Consider the following 16,462-nt stretch of genomic DNA (forward strand, 5'->3'; position numbering starts at 1 on the left):
TATGGTCGAACACTAACCTGAGTGTTGGTGCTGGCGGGAGCTTATCTTCCTTCCGGATGCGATCTCTCGCTGTACATTTCCCAATGGAAGAAGCATGTAGGTAGGAGTCCGGAAGCCATCAAAAGTGGATCCCGCGTGGGTGAATTGAGATGTCGGAACGGGCGGAAAACGACGGTGTGGTCGACATTGATTTGGTACCGGGTTCTTTTTCACACCGCCGTCGTGACTATTAGGCCAGTGAGAGCCCACTTCGCAGAATGCGAGATGTCAGTTCACACTGCCATGACAGGTGTTGTCAAAAGCATCAGCAATACCCCTTGGGAATTCGGAGTTGTTGGGGATATAAGGGGTGTATCATTATATATTTCTAAGGAATCCTTCTATAGCAGGTGTTCCGCAATTGGTCCTATACGGGGCAAGCACCTTCTCAATGTTTTCCCTTGCCTTTTCCGGCATTGTCTCCGTTCCCTTGATTTGACCCTTTGGATGTCTGGCTCGGCTCACTGGCCTGTCGCTTGTCGTCTGGCTTCTGATTCTGGGCAGGGTTCGACTTCTCGGATCTCAGATCTGTACTGGTGCCACCGGTTGTGGTGGATGCCAGGCGGAAGGGGACACGGAGTGCGGGTCCGGGCGTTCGTTGAAGGGCGTCGGCGTTAGGAATGGTGACCCGGGTAGAAGCCCGCAGGGTGTGGCGAACGGAGAACATTGTAATGATCCGTGGGAGATCCAATTACTGTAGGTTGGTGATATGAAACAAGTCGACAACAAGAAAGTGTTTGTGTTTGTCGTTTGAATGTATGATGTGTATTAGAGCTGAACCGATGTCTCCAAGTAAGGCGATCAGTCAGCTCTCCTTAATGTACCTCTACAATGAACAGCCAACAGCCGCTGCGCTCGAATGATGACCTCATTATAGCGTCATGACTTGGAATCACTTTATACCTGCTCATGCTAAACTAGTCAATGACAGCAAGTTCAATCGGTATCTTGCAGTGCTTGGAAGAAGAGAACGGGGGTGTCAAACTGTTCTGTGTCAATGGACGTACTTGGGAGGTGAGTGTCGTGATGGTTTATTGGAGTGCGGAACGACAACCCCCAAATCGGGCAACCTCTTGCGCTGTGAGATGCAACATCAGCGCCAAGCGAGTGGCCTGGTGGGGTTGTTGGGCCAATTCCGGGGCCCCGCGATCTTTACTCGAGCACCTAACCCATTCAACAGTTATCGTCCGACATCCATGTTGCCTCAACATACATGTACCTCGTTAATCAAACGCACCTGACAACCCTACCTAATCCTTATTGGATCTGTCCAGATCCCGGACTGCATCTAGATTGCTCACCTGCAAGCAGTTTCAGAAATGTTTCTTGTCATCTTTGTAGGCCGTTTAGGCCTTCTCAGCGCTAAGTGCGGCAGTCAGCTACATACATACCTGGGTAGTTGTAGGGTCGTATCGAATCGTTCGACTGTCACATGAATGCCACCCTAAGTCCCGAGGTGACCGCGGTATCCATTCCAGTCGTATCCCTGCCTTCTGTACAACCCAACCAGAATCGCAGTTTAGAAGTCGGGGGCTTAAGAAAGTTACGTGGATATGGGATGATGACTGTACCGGGAAGCAGCGGCTCCCCGCATTGCTCACCCGGAAGCTCGGTCGTTGAATTCCCTCCATCCTGCAACATGCTTCAATAATCACAGACAGAATACGCACTAATCTCAACAACCCAAGATGGCTTCTTCGAATGATCAGACTAGGCAGCAGAAGCCAGTCATCATCGTCGGCGGCGGCCTGGCCGGGCTGGTCGCCGCCTTCGAGCTGGCCGAGCGCAAGGTGCCCACCCTGATCCTTGACCAGGAGAACGAGGGCAACCTGGGCGGGCAGGCCTTCTGGTCGCTGGGCGGCCTCTTCATCGTGGACTCGACCGAGCAGCGCCGCATGGGCATCAAAGACAGCCGCGAGCTCGCCATGCGCGACTGGCTCGGCTCCGCCCGCTTCGACCGCGACAGGGAAGACTTCTGGCCGCGCCAGTGGGCCGAGGCCTTTGTCAACTTCGCCACCGACGAGTTCGAGTCCTACGTCAAGGCCCGCGGGCTCGGGTTCGTGACCAACGTCGCCTGGGCCGAACGCGGCGCCGGCACCGCCGAGTCTCACGGTAACTCCGTGCCCCGCTTCCACATCAGCTGGGGCACGGGTCCCGAAGTGGTGCGCGTCTTTGCCGAGCCCGTCAAGGAGGCGGCCAAGAAGGGCATCATTGAGTTCAAGTTCCGGCACCAGGTGGACGAGCTGATCGTCGACGACGCGGGCAGAGCCATTGGCGTCAGAGGGAGCATTCTGGAGCCCGATGATGCAATGAGGGGTGTCAAGACCTCCAGAACGGTTGTAGACCAATTCGAGATATACGGTTCGGCCATCCTTGTCTCATCTGGTGGCATCGGCGGCAATGTCGAGGCGGTCAAGGCAGCCTGGCCAAAGGACCGCCTTGGGCCCCGCGTTCCCGAGAAGTTCGTCATTGGAGTGCCCGCGCATGTCGATGGCCGCATGATCGGTATCACCGAAAAGGTCGGTGGAAACGTTGTCAATCGAGACAGGATGTGGCATTACACCGAAGGGTTGACGAACTGGAACCCCATTTGGCCCGGTCACGGTATCCGAGTCTTACCGGCTCCGTCTTCGCTTTGGCTAGACGCAACAGGAAAACGGCTGCCGCCGTTCCTCTACCCGGGCTCGGACACACTAGGGACACTGAAGCACATATGCAGTACTGGCTACGACTATACATGGTTCGTGTTAAACCAAAGCATCATAGCTCGCGAATTCGCCTTGTCTGGCTCGGAGCAGAACTCGGATATCACCAACAAGAGCATCTGGAAACTTCTCACACGCGTATTCGGAAAGAAGGGAACCGTCCACGTGCAAGACTTCCAGAAGCACGGCGAGGACTTCGTGGTGCGCGACAACCTGGAGGACCTGGTGGCCGGCATGAACGAGCTGGCCAAGCAGTCCGGCGGGCCGCCTCTGGAGTACGAGCAGATCCGCGAGGTGGTGGCGGCGCGCGACGGCCAGATCGACAACGCGTACTGCAAGGACGCCCAGGTCATGATGATCCGCAACGCGCGCCTCTACTTCCCCGACAAGATCAGCCGGGTGGCGCCGCCGCACCGGCTACTGGACCCCAAGTATGGCCCGCTTATCGCGGTGCGCATGAACCTGCTGACGCGCAAGACGCTCGGCGGCCTCGAGACCAACCTGCGCAGCAACGTCATGCGCGACAACGGCGAGCCCTTCCCCGGCCTCTACGCCGCGGGCGAGGTCGCGGGCTTCGGCGGCGGCGGCGTGCATGGGTACAGCTCGCTCGAGGGGACCTTTGTTGGCGGTTGCATCTTCACGGGCCGGGTGGCTGGACGCGCCATGGCTGACGAGGTGCTTGGGAAGCCTATGACGGCGTCGTTATAGTTTTACCTTGCACTAGAACCTGGGTCAGCGGCACATTCTCCTAGGCAACTCCTTCTCAAGTAGCACTTATAACATATCTGCATTCGCGAGTTTTGCTTGAGTTTCGGTTTCACATCCAGCACTTTTGGTGTAGGGAAACGTCGGTTGGAATTGATACTTGTATGTATTGAAACAGTTACTCTGTATATGAATAGTTATGAGTACACTACAGGTCATCTGCGGGATATCTCACACTGGCTGATTAGTCCCAGGTCAGCGGCGCCTCCACGGCGGGTTGTGCAGTGACCTGTTCCAACCCTACATATCGCCATCGCCGGATATACGTATCAAACGAGCGTTCGCCGTATTTTCCGTTGCTGGTGGCGTAGACGCCTACTACAACGCCTGAGTAATATGGAACCAACTGGTTTCCCCTACAGTGCCCAAAGACGGTGATTTCGATGTCGCTTTCGTCTGCACCATTCGGAACGAGGCCGGCCGAGAATGCATAGTGCGTCGTGTTCAGAGCTTCGACCTGCAGTCGAATGCGTCCGCCGCCAGCGCCGCCATCTGGACTCCACCACTCCTTGGGCAGGGGGTACCGCTCATCCACCCACTTCATCCTCTCGGGCAGTCGGAACGGTGTCGTGCTGATACCCCTGAACCGCATGTGCGGCGCGACATCCGCGCCAGCACCGCCACCGCTGCCGTGGTCGGTCTTGAGCATGACGATCCCCAGATCGAAATGCTGCGACTGGTCCTGCAGCGCGGTGACGCCCACCTCCTGATCCTCGCGCGCCATCTTTCTCCGTTCGTCGTCGCCGTCGTCGTCGTAATTCCCCCACCACTCCACGTCCACGCTGAACCGGAACCGCGTGTGCGCTTGCTTGCGCGCCAGGAACGTCTGGCCCCAGCCCCGCGTCGAGTCGCCGTCGAACCCCGTCAGGTTGAGCCGCGACGAGCTCAGCCGCAGCGTCCCGGGGCGCTCGGACGGCGACAAGGCGTAGTTTCTCGCGACGGGGAGGCGCCAGTGGAAGAGGTGCGGCGGTAGCGTGCTGCCGGGCGCGAAGTCGATCGCGTCGTTCGAGCCGACGCGCAGAGGGGCGCGTTTGTCGGGAGTGAGGTGCGTGAATGCATCATCGGAAGCGACTTCGGGAAGTGAGAAATTCCCCTTCATGGTCCCGGAGATCGGAGCGAACTCAGGCCATCCGCCCTCCTCCCACTTCACCGGCGTCAGCACCGTCTCCCGCCCCATGGGGAAGTTGGCATTGTACGGATCCTCCGCGTAGCGCCCGCCCGCGCGGTTCGCCAGCGCCACGGCCCACCACTGGCCCGCCGCGTCCTGGAACAGATCCGCGTGCCCGACGGCCTGGAAGTACGACGACGCGTCCCCGTGCGCCGTCAGGACAGGGTTGTGCGGGCACGGCTCCCAGGGCCCCGCGACGTCGCGCGTGCGCGCCACGACGGCGCGGTGCCGCTCGCGCGTCCCGCCCTCGGCCAGGACGAGGTACAGCCAGCGGCCGTCGGCTTGGCGGTAGAGGTGCGGCGCCTCGGGCGAGGGCAGGCCGGTGCCGTTCCAGACGCGCTGGTGCGTTCGCGCGGGGCCCGTCTCGCCGGTGGACAGGTCGATGGGGACGTGGTAGTCCTGGGCGCCGTCGACGGAGCCCGTGAACCAGGCGGTGCCGGTCGAGTCGTCCCAGAAGGGCGAGGGGTCGATGCCGGGGAAGTCGAAGGGGACGGGGTCGGACCAGGAGGCCGGGTCGAAGGGGTTTTGGGCGGTCAGGACGAAGTTGTCCCAGCGCGTGGAGTTCTGGCCCGGCAGCGCCTGGTCCGCGAGTGTGGTCAGGATGTAGAACTGGCCGTCGCGGTAGCGCAGCGTGGGCGCGTAGATGCCGCTCGTGGCGCCGCGGGCCAGGAACGCCAGCGCGGGCAGCTGCCCCGGTCGGCTCAGCGCGTTGGAGATGTGGCGCCAGTGTACCAGGTCCTGGCTCGCGTAGATGGGCAGGCCCGGGAACGTGAGGAAGCTCGACGTGGCGCAGAAGAAGGTGTTGTTCCGTTCCGGCACGAAGGCGCAGCTGGGATCGGGGTGGAAACCGCTGAATATGGGGTTGTTGAAGCTCGCGGCCGATGCTAATGCTCCTGCGGCTAGGAGTTGGACTACTGTTGTAGTTACTGAAGGCATCTTGACTGGCTTCGTTTGATCTATATCAGCCAGGGAGAACAACGACAGGTCAAAAGCTCATCCAACTGAGCCTCGTCTCTGCGAACCCAAATGCTGCGAAAATCTTCTTATATGAGTCGTGGGCTTGTTCCCTTAGCCGGCTAATGCCATGCAAGACGATATCACTTCTAGATAAGGGGGTTGTTCCCTTTACTCTGCCAAGTCATTAGACCTGCTACTCCGCGTCATGAATGAGCGGACAAGTGCGGGGGTGGTAGGAGTTCATCAATCTCTTGCATACTTATTCATTCATGCCGGATGACATCCTACTCATCAATTTTATTCACCCCGATATTCTTGCAACCTACTTGTAAATTACCCAATCAGGTAGGACCCAGACTTGGGTAAATGCATCTTTAGCGGACTTGGGCAATGGATATCACAAAACACGAAAGAAATCAAACATTGGATTTCCGAGCTGTGCTGTTCAACTTAGCGATACTTGACAGGGTAAACCTACCCTTCTGTCTTGAGCTCCGTCAGTCTGATCTCTCCTTAGAGCATCGCACGGAAAGCGCCACGAGCACATAGAGCGCGGCAAGGCTGTAAAGTTTTGACAGCAACTTCCTGAAGATTCTTATACATGTACCCCATGCTATCCAATGGTCCAATGTCGAAGACCCAGCTTGTTAGATGTTGGCTGGGTCTCCGGTTGAGTGCAATGTGAATCCTCTAACAGACCCATTTGCTAACACACCACCTTAAGTAGACGCGATAGATCAACCTACTCCCACCTTTCGACTACGCACATCTCAAAGCTACACAATTCAAGTGTATGCCGAGAGCCAAATAACAAATGGTCACAACACTTTTACTCACTTGTTTCGCGGCTTATCTGCCGGCCTTTGGCCAAGGTATCCGCATCCATAGTCCACTTGAACCTCCGATGGTTTACCCCGCAGCCTAGCGTCTACACTATAGAGTTGTGGATAGCTGCAAAATTTTCAAGCAATAATAAGCGATTAGGCGCGATGACGGAGTGGTTAACGTGATTGACTCGAACTACCGACATCAATTTCCTTCGGGAGCGCAGGTTCGAATCCTGCTCGCGTCGCATTAACTTTTTGGCTTTTGATTCTCTGATGATGTATAACAGTCCGGCTCGATGGTATATCCGGTCTTCTATATTTTTCTTTTCCTCACGTCTCGTCTGGTTGGTATTGAACCAATGTCCTCTCGGAACTCGCCGGTAATCACCAGTGATGTAGGTAGGTAACATGCAGTGTGTGCAACGTCCGAGACTCTAATTTATTTTGCTCCTGTGTAGATATGTACTTGCTGCTTCAAATACCTAGGTATCTTGAGTTCACGACTGTTTTAGCAACCATTTAAAGAACATGCTCCGTTGGAATACAAGAAGGCAGGGTTTCTCGCTTCTTTGGGCAGTTTCCTTAGAGAAGGGGTATTGCACTCGTCTAAAAATCGAAAGCCGCTATTTTTTCAGCTTGAAGCCTAAGGATTGTAAAATGCAACATCCGCAATATGTCCATTTTCAGGTTGATACTTCGATTCTATCTGCAGTGCAGCGTTGAAGCTAAGACGGCCAAACAGCCATGCCCACCAGCGCTATTTCTGTCTGGAAATTGCACATCGTTGCAACGGAGCACACTCCGGATCACTCAACCCCACCACACACCACACACCACAGAGCAGCTGATAGGTTCGGTAGGCGACAAGTGAAATCCCACCAATGTACTTGGAAAACAGACAACCTTTCCGATATGTACGCCCATAAGCAGCTGTTTCTTCAACAACAAACAACCGACTGGTCGTCTCAAGGATCGGATCCCAAAGCAGCTCGGTTAGCTCAGTTGGTTAGAGCGTCGTACTAATATTCTCTCACCGGAATACTTAAGTAATGCGAAGGCCATGAGTTCAAGCCTCATACTGAGCAGCACTTTCTTTTTTTGCACTTTTCTCAAATGGCCTGGTAGATTCGGTTTATCGGTATTTCACTACTATGGACTCCAGCATTACATGTGGTCAACCAACACATTTGGGTTTCTCTTTTTAGGCCCCGCCGTCACTGAGGGGCAAGTGGTGGTGGTCACACACAGAGACAAACCGCATCTGGTAGCGTGCTCAGCCTACTTGCTTGCCTACCTACACTGGCAACGGATGCACCCTTGATTTCAAGAAGCAATGTGCAGTTCTATTATTAGAGCAGCATCTTGAATTACCATCGAGCCTTGTGTATAATGAATGACTGAGAGCTCCAGCCGGCTGCAGCGGGACGTTTGTCAGCGGTTCTTTTCTTCGGAACCCTGCTTGACCTGCCGCCTGTCTTACCTTGGCCAAAGACTGCAGTCAATAGTTCCATGCCACTTCACTTCCACCTCGCGTCCTCCCCACACGACTGTGGTCAATAACGCCAACCGAACTGGGCCATGACGAGTCTCACGCACCTTGACAACTGCCGAAATCGATTGTTGTCACATCTGCTTACTGAGGGCAAGGCAGCTTCTATGTCTCTCATAGCCTGCCTTTTCGAGGACAATCTGGTCGGCTGATTGAGGCTCTCAAGCCGAGTCCCTCGCGTCTCGTATCATTGGCGATGACGGATGGGTGGTATTCGCCAGTGGCAGTGGAGCCTAGCCAGACATTCTTCATGTAACAACGGTCCATCCCGCGAATAAAAAGCATCTCTCTCAGGATGGAAAAGGAAAAGGACCTGCTCCTCCAGTGGTATGAATCCTTCGGGGCAGATAGAGTTCCTCCGAGTCTCCGAGTGAACGAGGCTTTGAGGCTTTGAACCTGGGTATTGGCATCGCCGTTACACTAGGCCCCGATCTCCCCATCTTCTGGTGCTGTTGCTATTCTTGTTCATGCAACCACACGCAGCTAAACTGGATTGAGGAGGCTGCCCCGGCCGTCCACCCCTGCTTTGGGCGGAGCTGACGCACATCAATAATCTCACCGTCACCCCAGAGATTAATTATTTCCTGCACAAGAAGGGGTTGCTGACTGATCCAAGCTCAGCTGTTGCCTCGATCTTCTGGTCTCAGTCAGTATTGTCATCCATTTTCACCTGAATAGCGCTGAGTGCATATCGTTGGAAAAGACCCTTGCCGCTCTTCCGTTCGTGGGTCAATGTTGATGTTGATTTGGAGCCACTAATAACCTATCATCTATTGCCTGCGGGGGATACGAACCATCAAGTCCAGCAAAGCAGCCTGGAGCCTTACTAAGGTAGTAACAGAATCGGGGGTGGTGGTGACCAAAAGGACCACACTCATCCCCTGCTGGGGTGCTGTAGGGCTTGTTACACCGGCAGACTGGGTCCGGCCTGTCGACCTGCGCGCCCCCCTGAAGCTCAGCTGGGTGGATAGACTCTGTTCATCGAGTTTCGGTCTGGGATCTCCATGTCACGTTGACATCTGATAGGAGAACGCACCATCGCCATCTTCATCACCAGTTGCGGAGAGACGAAGAGCCAGGGGAGTACGAGTGCTGCAGCACCCGACAAGTATATAAGTCAGACTCGCCTGCAGTACCAAATGCTTCTTCTTTCTCCTCACTCCACAGTCGCAACCCAATCACCAAACATCCCTCGGAATTCCTCCCGGATCTCAATATGAGACTTCATCAGGTACTCCCAGTGCTGGCTGCCCTTATGGGCGCCTCACTGGCCGAGGCCAAAGAGGTCTTTGCCCACTACATGCTCGGCAACGTCGCGAGCTTCTCGCAGGCCGACTGGGAGAAGGACATCCAGCTCGCGCAAGACAGCGGCATCGACGGCTTCGCGCTCAATATGGCCGCCGACGCCCTTGCCACCAACTGGCCGTCGGCCGAGAAGGCGTTCAAGGCGGCCGAGGCCAAGAACTTCAAGCTCTTCTTCTCCTTCGACTACCTCGGCGGGGGCATCCCCTGGGCCGCGGCCGACGTCACCAAGTACACCAACAACTGGAAGGGCTCGCCGGCCTACTTCAAGCGCGACAACCGACCGCTCGTGTCCACCTTTGAAGGCGTCGACAACCGCAATGACTGGACTCAGATCAAGGCCGACACCCAGGCCTTCTTCATGCCCGACTACTCCTCTCTAGGGGCCGAGGTGGCCGCTGCTGCCCCCGGCGTCGACGGGCTCTTCAGCTGGGACGCCTGGCCCAAAGGCGCCAGCGACAAGAGCGACGAAGTCGACAACTACTACGTCAGCCAGCTTAAAGGCAAGCCCTACATGATGCCCGTCTCGCCGTGGTTCTTCACCAACCTGCCCAACTACGACAAGAACCGCCTCTGGCGCGGCGACGACCTCTGGTACGACCGGTGGCAGCAGGTTATGGAGGTCAAGCCCGACTACGTCGAGATCATCACCTGGAACGACTTTGGCGAGTCGCACTACATCGGCCCGCTGGACTCGCGTCAGTACGGCGCCTTCCAGGGCGGCAACGCCCCCTATAATTACGTCGAGGGCCTGTCCCACGATGGCTGGCGCCTCTTCCTGCCCTACCTCATCAAGCAGTACAAGACGGGCTCTGCCTCCATCGACAAGGAAGGACTCATGGCCTGGTACCGCACTCAGCCTCGCAAGGCCTGCGATACGGGTGGTACCGCCGGCAACGCCAACTACGAGCCCCAAATTGAGCCCTACGACGTCGTGCAGGACAACATCTTCTTCTCGGCGCTGCTGAACTCGGACGCCGACTACACCGTCTCGGTTAACGGCACTAACATCGAGCTTCCCCAACAAAAGTGGCGCAACACGCCCGGCGGCGGCTCCGGCATCTACCACGCCAGCGTGCCCTACAATGGGCACCGCGGCCCCGTCGTCGTTACCATCTCGCGCAACGGCCAGCAGGTGGCCCAGGTCAAGGGCGGCTCCATTACTGACGCTTGCAATGGCCGCCCCGAGAACTGGAATGCCTGGGTCGGCAGCGATCCGGTTGTCGGCTCCGGTTCCGGGTCTACGCCTCCTCCCACCACTACTACCGCCGCGCCGCCGCCGCCATCGACTACGACGGCTACTCCTCCTCCCCCATCCGACGACAGACCCTGCGTCGCGGGTACGGGAGAGGGCAACTACAGCGGCCTCTGCTCGTACGCTTGCGGGTACAACTACTGTCCCCCGAAGTGTGCCAGTGCACGCGCCACGCCACCAACGCCGTCAACCCGCCGCCTGTGACGGGCCAGAAGGGCTACCCGGCCGTCGGCGTGAAGGACCACTGCAGCTACCTCGGCCTCTGTTCGTACGCCTGGGACCACGGGTACGTGGATAACACCGCCGCGTGTGGACCGGATCCTGCGGGTGCTGAGGGCTGCTAGGGGTGTTTGGTTTGCTGACGATGTGTATGAGCCAGCTAGAGGAACGTAGCATAGGCTGACCTTTTCTTTGTTCCATCACGTAGAGTTTACCACTGTTGGATAATTATATCGTATATTTGTAAAGCCACGGCCGGGTGTTTTAGTTATTACCTTGTGTTCTACTATGTTGACTGACCGACTAAATGTGTACCTTTTGCTGGCCCCTATGGCAGTGGAATTCAACCACTGACTGTTGGGTTTCAGCCGACAAACCTAAACTGATAAGTCCAACCCGTCTTCTCTTTCGTAAGCTCCGCCTTCTTCCGCAAGACCCTCTGGTCTTCCTCGCTAATCGCGCTCGGCAACGTGAGCAGCACCACGTCCTTCTCCACCAACTGCGACCTCGCGCCGTGCGCCATCCAGCGTCCCAACACGGTATCCTCCGTCCCGGCGGCTTGTCCTTTTCGAGCCGCGGCCCGGCTCTTCTGCGGTTTGCTTGCGGCGGTGTCTCCTACTTTGGCGTTTGCTTTCTTCGCTCTGTTGGCCGCCCGCACTTGCAGACACCGCACGCTCGCCTCCTGCAGGAACTGGGCCGCCATCCCCCGGACGGCCTCGGCTTGGTAGTCGATCTCGCCCGACTCCTCTTGCTCCTTGAGCCGCCTTTGTATGAAGTCTTGCTCAGACGCTCGACTCATGACAAAGTCGAGCTTCGCCCCCTTCTCCTCCAGCGCCTTCACCTCTTTGGGATCGGTCACGAGCCTCGCCTTCATGATGATATCCTGATACTCCCACCACCGCACCCTGCCCCAGTACTTGAACGGGTAGAGGATGAATGTGACCACTCCCACTACGTTTCGTAGCGGAATGGGTCCGAAATCGTTGCTGTCCTCGCTCAGGTAGGCGCCGGCGTCTCCCTCGGCCCATGTCGTTCCCGGGGGCACTCGGACATGACGGCATTCGGTACAATCGCGTCTGGTGCGGACGATGTCACCCTCCAGGCCGGTCAGTCGCTTGCCCAGCGGAAAATTATTGAGGATGGTGCTCCTGAGGCAAAAACAAGAGTATTCGTCAGGAAGGGGAACGACAGAGTGAGGTGAGGGGTTCCCGCCATACCTGAATGAAATAAACATCCCCCTTCTGAGCTCGGACGGCGCAACGCTTTTTCCGATGTAATAGAAACGACCCGTCAAGCTGTTCTCGGGATTATAAGTCGGTGACATGCTGGTTCCATCGCCGCGCCAGACTCCATAACGACCCAGGCTGAGGATAGAAATCCCCAAACTCAAGGGGGAAACCACTGCATCATCGACCAGCCGCAGAACCCTGCCCAGGGCGTGTCGTGGCAGCGAAGGTGGCCGAGTCATCGTCAGCCCTATGGGTTGTCGGTGCTGGGCTTGGTCGATGTCTGTCCCACGCGGCGCGGCGCGACGAGGTGAAACGAATGAAGAGAGGGGGACCGGACAATGGAGATTGGGAGGGGGGAATTGATGTTGTCCAGTGAGAAATCGTATGACTTTGCGAACCAATCCTGTATGGGTTGCAATCACATACATATAATGCAACATTGCCTACATGCCACATACCCAACAGCTCGGTAACTTGCAACCATCCCTGGACGCTTAGCCGGCAGGCAACCACGCCGCGGGGAAACCCCTGCCCCCCTCAACAGAGACGAGCCAAATGGGGGCCTACATTCACATTCATCCAGTGTACTCTTAATATGAAACATACACGCACATCCACACGCCCCAAAACGCCACAAAACGCCAAACAGGCTGCCAACCCATCCATCGCCCTTTCCGTACTAACTCGCCAGCCTAGCAAGAGCCCGCATATGCCACAGCTCCTCGGCGAACCGGCCGACCATGGCGAACGTGCCCGCGAGCAAGGCGAAGAAGAGGGGCTTGTACCAGCCCCAGCAGAACTCCCAGAACTTGGTGTAGAGGTTGATGCCCAGGAACGCGAGGCCGAACCCCTTGGTCGTGGAGTCGTCGTAGCGGAGGCCGTGGCCGACGCTCGCGCCCGCGGCGGCGAAGAAGGCGCAGAAGTGCAGGAAGTGCCGCAGCCAGTCCCGGCTGGTTGGCGAAAAGACGCGGTACAGCGACTGGATCCAGAGCGCGACGAACAGGAACAGCAGGCCCCAGATCCGCGTCGTGGACCACAGCGCGACGGTGGCCGGGGGCCGTCCCGCATCAAATAGGAGGTGCCGATGAGGGCGGCGCCCAGGCCGACGAAGCGGACCGGCGACTCTATGAAGATCGCGTACGTGTTCCAACTAGATAATAGTGTCCCCAAGTTAGCAGCATATATGCAAACGTGCCGGGTATGGTTGGGGTTGGGGCTGGGGTTATTTAGAGTACTATTGTACGTACAAGTAGCAAGTCATGGCCCCGAACCAGTAGGACAAGGCGATCATGGCGCACGACCAGATGAAGTTGGACCCGGCCAACAGCGCCACGAGGCCGTAGATGGAAGCCAAGAGCAGGATGACCGCACGATAAACCCGGTCCCTGAGCTGTATCCGTGCTTTGAGTTCAGTCTCCCTGGCCTTGCGTGTCTCTTCGTCATGCGGCGGCGGCCGGTCGTCATTTTTGCTGCCACGGCTCTTCTCCTCCCTCTTCTCCCAGGGAGCAGAATCGGCCGCAGCGGTAGTGCTGCGGCGGTCCTTCTTTTTCTTGTGCGCTTTCAAGACCTGATCCAACGCATCCAAGAGCTGCAGCGCCGCCAGCGCAAACAACAAAGCCCCAACCGCATGAACCGCCTCATTCGCAAATACCCTCTGCTCCTGCTGCCGCTGCCGGCAATAAAACGCCCAATAATGCACACCGGCCCCCACCCCCGCCGTCCCCAAACTCCGCCACCCCGCCGGCACCTCGCGGACCCGCCGCCAGAACCGCGCGAACGCGTCCTCGACCAAGGCGCTGAACACGGCGACGACCAGACACAGCACCGCGAGCCGCAGGGCGTACTTGGCGAACGCGTCCCAGGGAAAACCGCGGACCGCGACCGAGGCGCGGAGCTGCGCCGCCAGCTGGGGCGACAGGAGCCCGCTCTCGTCGCCGGCCCAGTGCTCGATGGCGGCCTGCACGACCTTGGCCTGGCGGGCCGGGAGCTCGAGGGGGAGAGGGATCTTGGATGGTACTGCTGCTGCTGTTGCTGCGTTTGCCATGGTATCGTTCGCGAGAAGAAGTGGCGGATATGGCGCTGGATGGATGGATGAAACCGTAGGAGTTGAGTAGATGTGATGTGTGCTCGTGCGACGGGCGACGCGGTTTTTCATAAGCGTAGCGTCGTCGCCTGCAAACCCTAAGAGCGCTCACATCCTCGCAAAGATGGTTGCCTAAACCACGGAGAATCATCCATTCAGCTTGCAAAACAATAGAGTTGTTATGCGCCATGACGACTGCGCCAAGGTGTGAAGTAAGAAGGACCTCATCCCACCAAGTGGGGTAGTTCTTGCCAAGCCGCCTGTGCATACCGAACAAATCACGACATAGCCCCTGAGCTCGAACTTGAGAAAATGATCGTCTGAAATCGTAAATTTCGTTATTGAATGCAGCCTCCAAAACAGTTCAATATATACAACCGCTGCAGCTATCAACATATCCTGGAATCATGAGAAAAACAAATGCGCCTCGCTATTTTCATGTCTATTTCTTTCCATCCGACGAATGAAAGAAACGTCTCCGCCGCCGGCCCGACCTAGGCGTTCGAGCCCGATTCGACGTGGTCCGCCTTCTCATCCTTGGACGACGAGTACTCCTGCGGCATCGCGATCGGCCGGGTCTTAGCGAACTTGACGGCAGCCCAGACGGACGGGGCTTCCTTGAACATCATGTCGATCTCCTCCAGGTTGCGGCCCATCGTCTCGGGGAACAGGAAGTACACCGTGACGGGAATGCACGCCGAGATGACGGCGAACACAATGTAGTATTGCCAGCCGATCGTGTTGACGGCGACAGGCGTGACCATGGCAACGACGAAGTTCCTGCGATATGTTAGCATTGGAGCCGTCACAAAACAATTCCTCGGGGAGCACATACCAAAGCCAGTGGTTGGCGGTAGAGATGGACGACATGGCCATACGGAGTCGAAGAGGCGCGACCTCGGTGCAGTAAAGGAAGTTGGCGCCCAGGAAGCCGATGGGGACGAAGGTGTTGTAGAGGTAGATGAAGCACCCGGCAGCAATCATGGCGCCTCGGTTGTCCTCGGGGAAGCTGGTGGTGATCGCGAGCGAGACCATGCAGCAGGCCATGCCGGCGCCCGAAATGATGAACAAGGCGCGACGGCCGAAGCGGTCGATGGTGAAGAAGGCGATGAAGGAGGCGAGGAACTTCCAGGTCAGAGCACCGCCGGAAAGCACGCGGGCGAGCTCACTGCCCAGGTGGAGGTTGTTCTGGAACAGAATGGTCGCGTACACGCTGATCAGGTTGCTGCCCGACATCTGCTGGTAGAACTGCAGCAGGATGCAGAGTCCGAATCGGTATGCCAGCTTGTCTTCGCCCATCTTCAGCATGTCGGTGAGCTTGACCGCGGTGTTGCTGGTCTCCTCGAGGGAGTACTCAATGCCGGCGATCTCGGACGACACTTCGAGAGAGTCCACGGCGTGGCCTCGCAGCATGGCCACAAGCGGTCGTGCCTCTTCCACGCGGCCCTTCATGACGAGCCAACGAGGAGACTCGGGGAACATGTAGATGGAGGCCATGAGGACGAGGGAGAAGAAGATGGCAATGGCAATCGGGGGCCGCCACGTAACTGGGCCCTCCTTGAACTCGAAGAAACCGAGGTCGATCCAGGACTCGAGGACGTAACCGAGGCAGATGAACAAGCCGGACACGACGACAGTCTGGCCTCGGTTCTTGGCGCCCGAGGTTTCGCTAAGCCATACCGGCACGATGGAGCTCAGCTGGCCAACACCGGCACCGATAATGATACGACCAACGATGAACTGGGCGAGGCTGAAGGACGAAGCTTCCAGGATCTCACCGATCAGGGTGCAGATGGCAGCGAAGAAGATGACGTTGCGGCGGCCGAAGGCATTGCCGGACCAGGAGCAAGACAGCGAGCCGAAGAGGGCGCCTATGACGAAGACGGCGACGACCAATCCTTGGATGGTGGACTTCTGGGACTTCTCGGCGCCCTTAGCATGGACGGTGTCGATCTCGGGGAAGGTCTTCACCCAGTCATCTTCTGTGAGGAGACCACCGAGGCCGGCCTGGTTGTAGCCAAAGAGGATGAAGGCGGGGGCGACAATGAGGGCCGTCTGCATTCGCGCCAACGCGCGGCCGGTAAGTCCGAAAGGCATCTTGCACGGCGTATTGGTAGGGGCTTGGGGAGGATGGGATGAAGCAGGAGCAAGAGGACGGGAAGGAAGGACTCAGGAGGGGACGAGGCCTTCTAATATCCAGTCCCTCGGGGGCTCAGGAGATGGGCCGCGCCGCCTCCTCGATCGCGGCTGCCCCTCCATCAGATTGAGATTGGACCCTGCAACAGTTTCGAGAGACGGACAGGCGGCTGGAACCCCACGGGACTGGTAGCGAGTCGGTGAACATCATCGCTCTCCACAGAAGCA

The 16,462-nt window shown here is 57.4% G+C and overlaps 7 protein-coding genes across 7 annotated transcripts; 2 read left to right on the top strand and 5 right to left on the bottom strand.

Annotated features, from left to right (window-relative positions):
* Positions 1-427: 427 nt before the first annotated feature.
* PG997_006015 (uncharacterized protein) lies at positions 428-706 on the bottom strand (the record flags this gene model as incomplete). The annotated part of the gene is made up of 1 exon (XM_066810330.1): positions 428-706. One exon carries the CDS (start codon positions 704-706, stop codon positions 428-430), a length of 279 nt encoding a protein of 92 aa, XP_066669253.1.
* A 1,021-nt stretch (positions 707-1,727) lies between these two features.
* Positions 1,728-3,452, top strand: PG997_006016 (putative 3-ketosteroid-delta-1-dehydrogenase; the record flags this gene model as incomplete). The annotated part of the gene is made up of 1 exon (XM_066810331.1): positions 1,728-3,452. One exon carries the CDS (start codon positions 1,728-1,730, stop codon positions 3,450-3,452), a length of 1,725 nt encoding a protein of 574 aa, XP_066669254.1.
* A 241-nt stretch (positions 3,453-3,693) lies between these two features.
* On the bottom strand, positions 3,694-5,613 carry PG997_006017 (uncharacterized protein; the record flags this gene model as incomplete). The annotated part of the gene is made up of 1 exon (XM_066810332.1): positions 3,694-5,613. The coding sequence occupies one exon, from the start codon at positions 5,611-5,613 to the stop codon at positions 3,694-3,696; it is 1,920 nt and encodes a 639-aa protein (XP_066669255.1).
* A 3,613-nt stretch (positions 5,614-9,226) lies between these two features.
* On the top strand, positions 9,227-10,911 carry PG997_006018 (uncharacterized protein; the record flags this gene model as incomplete). Its single annotated transcript, XM_066810333.1, has 2 exons — positions 9,227-10,652; positions 10,721-10,911. The coding sequence occupies 2 exons, from the start codon at positions 9,227-9,229 to the stop codon at positions 10,909-10,911; spliced, it is 1,617 nt and encodes a 538-aa protein (XP_066669256.1).
* A 239-nt stretch (positions 10,912-11,150) lies between these two features.
* Positions 11,151-12,110, bottom strand: PG997_006019 (uncharacterized protein; the record flags this gene model as incomplete). Its single annotated transcript, XM_066810334.1, has 1 exon — positions 11,151-12,110. The coding sequence occupies one exon, from the start codon at positions 12,108-12,110 to the stop codon at positions 11,151-11,153; it is 960 nt and encodes a 319-aa protein (XP_066669257.1).
* A 584-nt stretch (positions 12,111-12,694) lies between these two features.
* PG997_006020 (uncharacterized protein) lies at positions 12,695-14,059 on the bottom strand (the record flags this gene model as incomplete). Its single annotated transcript, XM_066810335.1, has 2 exons — positions 12,695-13,139; positions 13,263-14,059. The coding sequence occupies 2 exons, from the start codon at positions 14,057-14,059 to the stop codon at positions 12,695-12,697; spliced, it is 1,242 nt and encodes a 413-aa protein (XP_066669258.1).
* Positions 14,060-14,592: 533 nt separating this feature from the next.
* Positions 14,593-16,195, bottom strand: PG997_006021 (general substrate transporter; the record flags this gene model as incomplete). The annotated part of the gene is made up of 2 exons (XM_066810336.1): positions 14,593-14,878; positions 14,934-16,195. The coding sequence occupies 2 exons, from the start codon at positions 16,193-16,195 to the stop codon at positions 14,593-14,595; spliced, it is 1,548 nt and encodes a 515-aa protein (XP_066669259.1).
* Positions 16,196-16,462: the final 267 nt, after the last annotated feature.

Source organism: Apiospora hydei (genome assembly GCF_038363865.1).
Source record: "Apiospora hydei strain CBS 114990 chromosome Unknown utg000005l_segment0_segment0, whole genome shotgun sequence".
In the NCBI taxonomy this organism is placed as follows: domain Eukaryota; kingdom Fungi; phylum Ascomycota; class Sordariomycetes; order Amphisphaeriales; family Apiosporaceae; genus Apiospora; species Apiospora hydei.